Source organism: Sinocyclocheilus anshuiensis, unplaced genomic scaffold (genome assembly GCF_001515605.1).
Source record: "Sinocyclocheilus anshuiensis isolate Anshui unplaced genomic scaffold, SAMN03320099.WGS_v1.1 scaffold1430, whole genome shotgun sequence".
Taxonomy (NCBI): Eukaryota; Metazoa; Chordata; class Actinopteri; order Cypriniformes; family Cyprinidae; genus Sinocyclocheilus; species Sinocyclocheilus anshuiensis.
In genome coordinates this window covers 165,355-176,715 of record NW_015555721.1, presented here as the reverse complement: position 1 = coordinate 176,715, position 11,361 = coordinate 165,355, and the positions used below count along the sequence as shown (strand labels likewise).

The 11,361-nt window shown below is 36.4% G+C and overlaps 1 protein-coding gene across 2 annotated transcripts; it reads left to right on the top strand.

Annotated features, from left to right (window-relative positions):
• Positions 1–920: 920 nt before the first annotated feature.
• On the top strand, positions 921–10,910 carry LOC107672503 (E3 ubiquitin-protein ligase MGRN1-like). 2 transcript variants are annotated; one of them, XM_016465718.1, is made up of 17 exons: positions 921–1,029; positions 1,119–1,528; positions 1,765–1,883; positions 2,049–2,137; positions 2,296–2,442; positions 3,292–3,409; positions 3,620–3,686; positions 3,954–3,997; positions 4,086–4,133; positions 4,242–4,310; positions 4,740–4,899; positions 5,331–5,440; positions 5,527–5,741; positions 8,693–8,804; positions 8,896–8,941; positions 10,058–10,162; positions 10,683–10,910. In XM_016465718.1, exons 2-17 carry the CDS (start codon positions 1,441–1,443, stop codon positions 10,793–10,795), a joined length of 1,650 nt encoding a protein of 549 aa, XP_016321204.1. In that variant the 5' UTR covers positions 921–1,029; positions 1,119–1,440; the 3' UTR covers positions 10,796–10,910. The 2 variants fall into 2 exon arrangements, with proteins under 2 accessions (XP_016321204.1, XP_016321205.1); XM_016465719.1 differs by adding an exon at positions 10,407–10,450 and having other exon boundaries at positions 921–1,528; positions 10,683–10,763.
• Positions 10,911–11,361: the final 451 nt, after the last annotated feature.

Here is an 11,361-nt window from a genome sequence, read left to right as displayed (position 1 = left end):
AATAATAATAATAATAATAACAGGAGGATGGAACCTACATCATAAAAAATGTTGTGCCCCGCTTTTTTATTCATAGATAATAACAAATGTGATTTCAATTATATTTTGACCACTGAACAAGGAAATGTCCCTTCATTTCATAAATATGGTCATTTTACTATAACTGTAAGCAATGCATCACTGCTGCCATGAGCAGCCATTGTGGATTTTTATGTATTTTACATACAGTTACAGTTAATTTACATTTAGTCATTTAGCAGACGCTTTTGACATACAAATGAAGAAAATAGAAGCAATCAACATCGAAAAAAAAGAGCAATAATATGTAAGATAAGTATGATAAGTCTCAGTTAGCCTAACGCAGTAAGCAAGGATACAGTTACAGTTAATTTACATTTAGTCATTTAGCAGACGCTTTTGACATACAAATGAAGAAAATAGAAGCAATCAACATCGACAAAAGAGCAATAATATGTAAGATAAGTATGATAAGTCTCAGTTAGCCTAACACAGTAAGCAAGGTTTTTATATAATAAATAAAAAGAAAACAAATAGATAGAATAGAAAAAGAATAGGGAACGCTAGTGTTAGAGGATTTTTTTTTAATAAAAAATAAAACAACTCAAAAGAATAGAAAAACAATAGGGAATGCTAGTGTTAGAGGGTCGTTTTTTATAATAAATAAAAAGAAAACAAGTAGTTAGAATAAAAATAGAATAGAGAGTGCATATTTATAGATATTACAGATATTTAGGCTACCAAAAATATATTACTGTCCATGTCTCAGTGAGATGACAAATGAAGCTTGTGTTCTCTTGACTAGATGAAAACAGACCTCTCATGGCCAGCTCAGCCAATCGCAGAAGCTTGTGCTCTTTTGATTGGACGAGCATACGCTTCTCGTGACGAGCTCAGCCAATCACGTGGCGATATGCTACAACCCTCTCGGGGTCGCCTCGCAACAACGATTTCCTTGTGTTGTGTTTATTACGAAGAAATCGGCTATTGTATTTTAGAGGAAACACCAAGGTCAGACTTATCTGCAGGTCTTTTATCTTGCCTTTTATAATTCACTTTTGTGTGTTTTTTAAGTGCCCGTTCACCTCTTGTTGTTTTAGTGGGTACCAGTTCGTGACAGGCGAACAAACTAGCTAGGTGCTGGCTTGCTAGTCAGTTAGCCAGTGTGTCAAGCCTGATCCAGCTGACTGAACTGAACATCCCATAATACGACTGTACGAGACACATCTGATCCGATTCAGAAGAACAGAAATGCCGATCAAACACATGCCATGTTGATTTGAACACTTTGTCTGTTCGGAGCCGTTGCTGTTATTATTACGCGGCTAAGGTTAGCTGGTTAGCTGATTTAACCAGCCGTGTTGCTGTTGTTGTGCACATTTAATAACCGCTAGTTTGTTCTGATCGGACTGTGGTGGAGAAATGGGTTCAATTCTTAGTCGAAGAATCGCTGGTGTTGAGGACATCGACATCCAGGCCAATTCTGCATACAGATATCCTCCAAAATCAGGTAAGACTGTTGTGATACAAGGCGACGCTTATGTGCTCTTGTCTTGTAAGCACTCAGATAAGCTCCCATTAATCTAATAATGATGTAATTAAAAATCAATATGAAAAAGGATCAGTTATGTACAAATTTCAATACCAGTGTAAACGATGACAAAGGATGCCTTGACTGAGTGTGTTATTGTTTATACGTTTTGTTAGAGGTGTCAGATTATATAATTACTGTTTTCCTTCCCCAAGGAAACTATTTTGCCAGCCATTTTTTCATGGGAGGAGAGAAGTTTGACACTCCTCATCCAGAGGGTTACCTTTTTGGAGAAAACATGGATCTCAACTTTCTTGGTAACCGCCCAGTGCAGGTACATCTGAATTTGGAAGGTTTTGTGGTGTTTCCACTGTCGTTGTCTCTTTTTGATGAATTCAAAAAGATAAACTTGTGTTGGCTTTAGATAAAAGCATCTGATAAATATTAATATTAATGGTCTCCTTTATTTCATATTTTGTTTTTGCGTAACCTGCCACAGTTTCCCTATGTTACTCCAGCACCCCAAGAGCCAGTCAAGACATTGAGAAGTCTTGTCAATATCAGAAAAGACTCATTACGATTGGTCAGGTACTGATTCAGGATTGCTATATGAAATATAATCATTCATATCTTGAGAAAAATGATCTCAGTTGAGTTGGTGCTGTATGTAGGCACTATTATTCTGTTATTGATTCATTTGCTTTTAAGTAATGTTGCATTTTCATTGTCAATTTGTATGATTCTAGGTATAAAGATGATGCTGATAGTCCTACTGATGAAGGCACAAAACCAAGGGCCTTATATGGAGTGGAGTTCACCTTTGACTCTGATGCGCGAGTGGCCATCACTATCTACTGTCAGGCTTTTGAGGAGTTCTCCAATGGGATGGCAATGTAAGGACAGTTACACGTTTAATGTTGCTATCAAATTAAAGTAGCGACAGTTTTTTTTTCCATACTGTGATGCATGTTTGAGTGTAACTAATTATACAAAGAAAAAATGTTGGTGTGTTTTGATTTGTGATTGATTGGATTTTAAGGTGTGGCCATTGCAGATGAATGTAAGCTTGCAAGGCTGGGTTTAAGTGCATTAAATAATTGGAAAATTCCCTTTTACTATAAGGTTTAGTTAGGACATTTTAATTAAACATTACAAGGTCAAAAATAAAAAAGCAAACATATACTTGGATGAGTTGTTTACAATATGATCTGTAACAAGCATTTAGAAAATAGACTTTATTCTAATGTAAAAAATCCCCATTATCCATGTTAAATCAGTATTGTTGTTTTCAAAAGAACAGTATCACCATTCATTGATGCTATTGCAATTTATCACCAGTGTTAAAGTAATTATGTATTATTAAAGTTCATATTGTGTTATTTGTAAGTAATTGTCTGTTATATAATGTTGGGGATATAAAACGATCAATCATTTGTAAAAGTGGAGATATTCAGGGTCTTTCAGCAGCTCATTTTTAGTGTAAGAATACCAGTTTGTAAAGAGATAGAGTACATAACCCTTTGAGTAACTCTTGTTTTGTGCAATTGTTCTTGTTTTGCTTTACAAGCTCATTTGGAAAGCTGTGCATGTGCAAAAGCTTAGTAATTGCAAAAGAGAATATACATTTAAATATGGAAAATCTCTGTAAATGTAATTATAATCTGAAGTACCTGAATGGCATTATTATGAAAATGTTTTTTTTTATGATATTTGTGCACTAACAGTATATTTCTTGTCTTAAGATACAACCCAAAAACCCCTGCATTGGTCTCGGAAACCGTATATTACAAAAGGGGGGTTAGCCAGCAGTTTACCCTTCCATCCTTCAAGATGGATTTCTCTGAATGGAAGGAAGAAGATGTAAGTATCTTCAGTCTAGCTCAGTGCTGTCACTCTCCTCTGATGGTCAAATCCATACTGGCTTCTAAGATATTGATTTGACCTCTCTGCATGATTATTTTTCACATAATGAAAGGCAAGATCAAGCAAATCCAATAAAATTAAAATGACCTTACGTTGGAAAATGTAAATTATTTGACCTCAGTTATGCATTTCTTTTCTTTTTTTTAGCTCAACTTTGATTTAGACAGAGGTGTTTTTCCTATGGTGATTCAGGCCGTGGTTGATGAAGGAGATGGTATGCTGTCAGGACTTCATTATAGTAGAATAGAACATAAAAGATTAAATGATTTGCTCTAACACTGTCACATCAGAAATGTCAATAAATCTCGACACACTACATTGGCTTTTTGCTGCTCGGAAGGGATGTGATTTATTGCTCAACACTTTAACATGTTGTGTCTATACAGCACAGTGTTTACTGAATATTTCAAAAGAGAACCAATCAGTGTGTTTGTTTAGCGCTGTTATGAATCTGTATTTTAATTGTAATCATTTATTTCAGATTGTTTGGGACATGCCCATGTACTGCTGGCAGCATTTGAAAGAGTGAGTTGAATTTGATGTCATATGCACACTTTCTGAAAGGCTTATTTGTAGCAGTTGTGTATCACGTTTTTTATTTTTACATTTACAGCATGTTGATGGCAGTTTCTCAGTCAAACCTTTGAAACAGAAACAAATAGTGAGTGTTAATTTCCATTTTGTCCTGTTTGTAGCATTACTCTACCAAGTAGAGATAGTAATGTGTTCATAATATTTTTTCCCCTAAATATCTGCTTGTACACCATAGGTGGACCGTGTCAGCTACTTGTTACAGGAGATTTATGGAATTGAGAACAAGAACAATCAAGAGACAAAGGTGAAAAGATGATTATTGAAGTTCATTACATTTTCTATATATTTATATTAGTGCTGTCAAACAATTAATCGCATCCAAAATTAAAGTTTTTGTTTACATAATATATGCATGTGTACTGTGTATATTTATTATGTATATTTAAATACACACACATTCATGTATATATTTCAGAAAAATATGTTGGGTTTATATATTAAATATATTTATATATAATATAAATTATACGAATATAAATATATACATGTAAATATTTTCAAAATATATGTTTATGTGTGTGTATTTATATATACATAATAAATATACTGTACACAGTACACATATATTACGTAAACAAAAACGTTTATTTTGGATGCGATTAATCGTTTGACAGCACCAATTTATATAGGTCCCTGTGATAATGGAAAATCTCATTGTGATTTTTCTCCCCAGCCATCTGATGATGAGAACAGTGACAACAGCAACGAGTGTGTGGTGTGTCTTTCAGATATGCGGGACACTCTGATTTTGCCCTGTAGGCACTTGTGCCTGTGTAACTCCTGCGCTGATACTCTACGCTACCAGGCCAACAACTGCCCGATCTGCCGACTGCGTATGTAACTGCTGTTAAAGAGATAGCCCACCTAAAAATTAACATTCTGTCATCATTTACTTCTATGGAACACAAAAGAAGATATTTTGAAGAATGCTGATAACAAAACGGTTTCAGTTCCCATTGACTTCCAACATATTTTTTCCTTACAATGAAAGTCAATGGGAACTGAAACCACTGTATCCCACTGTATTTTTTGACCATATAATGGAAGTCAGTGGGAACTGAAACTCTTTCGTTACCCACATTCTTCAAAATATCTTTTCTGTTACACAGAAGGAAACATGGCATGATTGGGGAGTAAATTAAGCCATGGTTTTTATTTTTGGGTAAACTATCAGTTTAACAGTCCCACGGTTGTGTATCATTTGAGTAACATCCTGAAAATCATGTCAAGAAATTTTGAAATGTCTTTTTTTGTCTGTGTCCAGCGTTTCGAGCTCTTCTTCAGATTCGAGCTGTAAGAAAGAAGCCTGGAGCGCTTTCTCCTGTTTCCTTCAGCCCAGTGCTGGCTCAGAGCATGGATCATGATGAGCACTCAGTATGACACATATCCATCTGTGTTGTCTCTATACAAAACAACATGGCATCACTCGCTGATTCTCATTGTTTTATCTCTTTCCTCAGAGCTCAGACTCTGTTCCCCCTGGGTTTGAGCCCATCTCACTGCTGGAGGCTTTGAACGGTCTTGGTGCCGTGTCCCCCGGCCTTCCATCTGCACCTCTGTATGACGAGATCAACTTCTCTGGGAGCCTGAGTGGAGAGAGCAGGCAGCTCAGCTCACCTGACCACTCTGGAGACAGCGGCGGACAGAAGAGCAAAGTCAGCAAGTCACCGGACAGGTAAACCTGACCCACTGCATATTTGTTTTTGGATACTGACCCAAACAAGCAGTTGGGCCTAACAACATTGTGTGGATATATACACTACCATTCAAACGTTTGGGATCGGTAAGATTTTTGAAAATGTTTTCGAAAGTATTCTCTTATGCTCACTAAGTCTGCTTTTATTTGGTCAAAAAATACAGAAAAATCAGTACATTTTAAAATGTAGTATATTTTAAAATGTAATTCAGTCCTGCAAAGCAAAGCTGAATTTTCAGCATCATTACTGGTCTTTAGTGTCACATGATCCTTCAGAAATCATTGATTTGATTAGCTTCTGGGTAAACATGATCAGTGTTGACAGTAGTGCTGATTCATGTTTTTGTGGAAACCATGATACTTTTTTTATCAAAAGAACAGTATTTATTTTGAAAATAAATAGTTTGTAACATTATAAATTTCCTTACTATCACTTGATTAATTTAATACATCCTTGCTGAGTAGATATATGAATTTTTTTTTTTTAATTTCTGACTTTTGAATGGTAATGTATCTTTAAAAAACAGTCAAGTGAACAAGTCAAGTTTCTCTTTCCCTTTGAACTCATCCTGCACTGCACAGATGTTTTACTAGGAAACAGGAAATTAATTAAAGTGCCCCTATTATCAGTAGCCCCTCACTGCAGAACACAAGATCCAGGGGGCGTGGTTGGATCCACATCTAGGGGGTGGAGATGGTAGGTTAAGTATATGTAAGGTGGGAGGAGTTGGATCCAACCACGCCCCCTGGATCTTGTGTTCTGCAGTGAGGACCATCTCCCTATTATGGGTTATGAAAGGTTCATATTTTGTTTTTGGGAGTCCCCAACAACAGGTTGACATGCATGCAAGGTCAAAAAACACTTTCATTGTCTTATAATATGCAATTATTTTTACCTTATTTGCTCAACGACTCCCAAACGATTCGCTCAACGATTAATTTTTCCAAACCTCTCCTTTGCGTGACGCTAATCTGTGGTGATTGGTCCGACTGGTCTCATTTTCATTTCATCATGAGCCTGTAATGCCTGATAAAGCAGTGTTTGTGAGCGAAGTGCTGCTTTGTGTACAGCGTTCCTGGGGAAACAGCTATTTTTACCGCTCCAAAAGCGGCATCTAGTGGCAAAGAATGAATTTGCATTTTCATTTTCATGTTGACGTCAACATGAAACGGCTTGGGATTCGTTTTAAAAACGACTCGTTTCAATGATTCAGAGTTGATTCTTTTTTGAGAGACAATAACTTTATACACGGTGCACTTTCAGATTTAAACCTTTGCAGGATGTTTTCATTCACTTAGCGCTGTGTTACACACTGCATGAAAGGTAATTTTCAAAAATCCATAATAGGGGCACTTTAACACAGGAATAAAAATAGCACTTGTCAAACTATTTCATGGACTTTGTAACATTGCTTTCAAAAATGAAATAATGCTTTTGGCTAGTGGTTAAACGGATCGTAGTTGATCCGTGATCCGTACGGACCAAGCCCCACGGTTCGGCACGCATGTGATCCGTAGATTAATTGCAAAATTTAACCATAATGGAGTACAAGTTTATCATTTGTTCGTATTTACACAAGCAAGCAAATTTTAAACAATTCCAGAGAGAAAAGGCGAAAGGGAACTCGATTCGTTATTCTCTATGTGTATTTGTAACATGTTGTGTTGTGTTTATCTATGATTGTAATTTGTGTATTTGTTCTTATTTTTACTGGCTGTTCTCTTGTCTCTTGAATCATGTTTAAACTTTCTTTGTTAATATAGTAGTATTTGCTGTGGTATCAAAAGAAATACTTTGCATTAAGTAATAAATGGAAAGCAAGATAAATTGAAATATTTTTCTTTTCTTGCTGATCCGAAAAATGATCCGATCCGTGGGTCAAAAACCGTAATGCGATCCGAACCGTGAGATTTGTGATCCGTTGAACCACTACTTTTGGCTGATCTCAAGTGAGACTGGTAAATGATGTTTGCATTCTCGTGACTGTGTAGTAATAGCTGGCCTATGGCCACTCGAGCTGAACTTCCTGCATTAGGCAGGCTATTTGTCAGAGCAAGAGGTCATAAGTTTCTTCTTTCCATAAATCAGAATAATGACTCGGCTTGCCCTTTTCAGTACATCCTGTTGAGATTGTGGCAATAAGAAAAAATATGCTCTATCTCAGGAAGCATGCATGTTGACTCATTGTCCGTCTTCCTGTTTTAACTAGAAGTGGACATTTCAAATATTTTTGTTGAGAGTTCTTCTAACACAATTAAAAAGATCGACTGACTGATTACTTGACAAAGAAATTAGTCAAGTAAAATAATAAAATTGTCAAATAAATAACTGAATGATAACAATTTGTTTCTATATTAATGAACACATCAAGATTTAAAAGTAACCATAAAAAAACTGACATAGAGTGGAGAAGTAGATGCTCATAATTAGGATAATGCACATATACAAAACAAGTGTCTATAAAAGCGATTGCATTTTATATTTTTTAACATGTTGATAATAAAAAAAAAAAGCGGTGAAAGTTTTAACCTGGTAATCACAGGGTATGCTGTGGAAAAAATGTGCCCTCGTGGCACAAAAGGTTGCAGGGCAGAGACACCTCTCTGATGAGTGTCCACCTTTTTTTTTTTTTTGTAGCAGCTTGTGTTCTCTTTCCACCATAAAAGCAGATCCCCTTCCTGTGGGGCTCATGCCACTTACAATATCCGAATATACAGATTAGAATCTAAACACTTTCTACTTCATCACCGCTCATCACACCAGTGACACATGTCCACAGTGCCACCCAATGCATTTCATTTTAATGGTGAGAAGATATTTTATTGTTTCCTACGATAAGGATAACAAAGGCACAATCATCGAATAGTATTTGTACTAGTAGACTTAATTAGTGCATCATCGCTAGTCCTGACAGTCTGTGTGTTTGCAGCACTCTACGCTCTCCATCGTCACCCATTCAGGAGGAGGATGAAGAAAAACTGTCTGAGATGTCTGATGCACAAGCTCACATGCTGCTGTCCAGCAGTCCTGCCCCCACTGAGGTCAGCAGCACAGCCCATATAACATCTTACACATGGCCTGCTTGATGGGGTTGCACTTTTCTCATGTTCTATTCTGTCTTTGTGCTGTCAGGGTACGGCTGGAGAGGACGCCCCTGATTCACTGTCTCCTGAAGACGGTGAGTGACTCCACTAGAAATAGGAAAATAAAACAAATGCTATATTATGTGAATGCTATTTTTCGTGTGTTAAATGGTTTTATCACAATAATATAATGTCTTAAATTATTGTGTTTTTTTTTCTCAGGACATATTGATATGTGAATAATTGGAATTAATTTGACACATTAATTAGCATAACATATAATTAAAATGTATATAGAATTTAAGCAATTGATAGCCCTAGTTGAAAATGTTGATGAAATGATGAACCTGTTTGGACTTGTGATGAGGCATGTTCCATGTCATGGAAGCAAACATTTCAAAGTCATATTGTTTGCCACGGTGGCTACATAATGTGAAGCATCAAAAAAAGTGTTAAAAAATTTCCAAATAGGAGCAATTTTGTTTTTGTTTTTGTTAAGGTTCTAAAGTTCGGGGTCAGTTTTTAACAAAATACTTTATTCTCTGTAATGCTGCATTTATTTGATCCAAAAAAGTATAATAGTAATGTTGTGAACTATATTTATAATTCGAAATAATGTTTTCTGATTTTAATATATTTTAAGATGTCATTTATTCCTGTGTTGCAAAGCTGAATTTTTTAGCATAATTTCAGTCTTCAGTGTCACATGATCCTTCAGAAATCATTCAGATAGGCTGATTCACACATTGCTGATTTGAAGTTTTTTTTTTTTTTTTTTAATAATTCAATTTCTTTTAGTTAAAGTTCAATTGATCTCAAGTAACAAAAATGTTTTTTTTTTTTTTAATGTGTTTAAATTTAGTTAACTATAATAGCCCTGCTTAATATTTTTGTGGAAACCATGATTTTTTTTTTTCCAGGATTTTTTGATGAATAGAAAGCTCAAAAGAACAGCATTTATTTGAAATGGAAATCTTTTGTAACATTTTGAATGTCTTTACTGTCACTTTTGATCAATTTAATGTGTCCTCACTGAACTGAAGTATTAATAATAAAAAAAAAAGAATAACCCCAAGCTGATGAAGGGAGGTGCATATTACAGATATTCTGCTAGTGTCCTGTATGCATTAATATCAGACATTTTTACTAACAAAAGAAGAATCTATTGTGCAATTACAGCTTTTGTTTCTATTGTTTGTGAATCTATACAGAGGATCGATTAAATTTGGAGGAAGAGGTGATGAATGACTGCAGCAGTGAGCACAGCAGCTTTACCAAAACTGAAAGTGACCCACCTGGAGACCCGTCCCTCCCCGGTGAGCGCACATCCGGACATAAGAGCCCATTGTGCATGCTTTAAGTGTGTCCTTTACAGAGACATTATTGTCTTGAGCGTGTGTGCATTCTTCCAACAACATTGTTTGTTCTTACTCTCCTGCAAATTGACAGATGCTATGTTTCTGGCTCTCGGCCATTCAGCTTATCTAACCTGTGTGCTATTTATTCCTTGACTTCCTTTCCCTGCCGTCCTGCCTGTTCTTGTGGTCTTGCTCTGGGCAGCTCTAGGTCCTGATTCCTGCTCTATTGGTTTGGAAGAGTAATGGGTATGTAGGCCTCTGTGTCCTTCTCTCGGCTCTTCCTCCATGTTCTTATTCTCAGTGCCGTGCAAACCTATACGGCACAAAAAGTTCTTCAATCAATCATTAAATTGTTGCTTTGACGTTTTTGTTAAACTTTAAAGTACCTGTTTCTAAAATATGGAATGTGTTACATGTGATTTGATTTTGATATTAGTGTAGAGTCGTTTTTTAACTGCAGTATTGGTCATTTCCGTAGGATTATCTGGCTCAACGGAAAGTCTGAACACTCAGAGTACCTGCTGCTCCAGCCAGCCACTCCTGGGTCCCTCAAGCCATTTGCACATGGACGACGATGAACTGGATGTTTAACCCTGCCCATCTCCTCCTCTGTACAGCCCGATATGTCTCCACATTGCAGTTTGATGCACTCCCATTCCAGTATCCCACTTTGAATATGATTGACTCTTGTTCCAGGCCTTTTGTTTTTGAACATAACTGGCTGAGGCCGATGAGCTTGTTCTGGTGGTCTGTCATATTTCTTGTGCTTAGAGTTTTAGGGCTCTATTTTATCAAGTTGCTTCACCCAAAATCACCTTTACATTATTCAAACTCTGCATTATTATCTTTCTTCCATGAATCACTAAAGAAGATTCCATGAAAGTGGAAGTTGATTTTAAAGTACTTGTTAGGCTCCAAAAACCAGTCAAATAAAATGATTAGTCTTTACTACATATCAAGTTTTCAGAAGCCATATGAAATACTTGTGATGAACAGACCAAACTCTAAAGTCCAGGGGTGTCCAAACTCGGTCCTGGAGGGCCGGTGTCCTGCAGAGTTTAGCTCCAGCCCTAATTAAACACACCTGAACCAGCTAATCAAGCTCTTACTAGGTATAGAAACTTCCAGTCAGGTGTGTTGAGGCAAGTTGGAGCTAA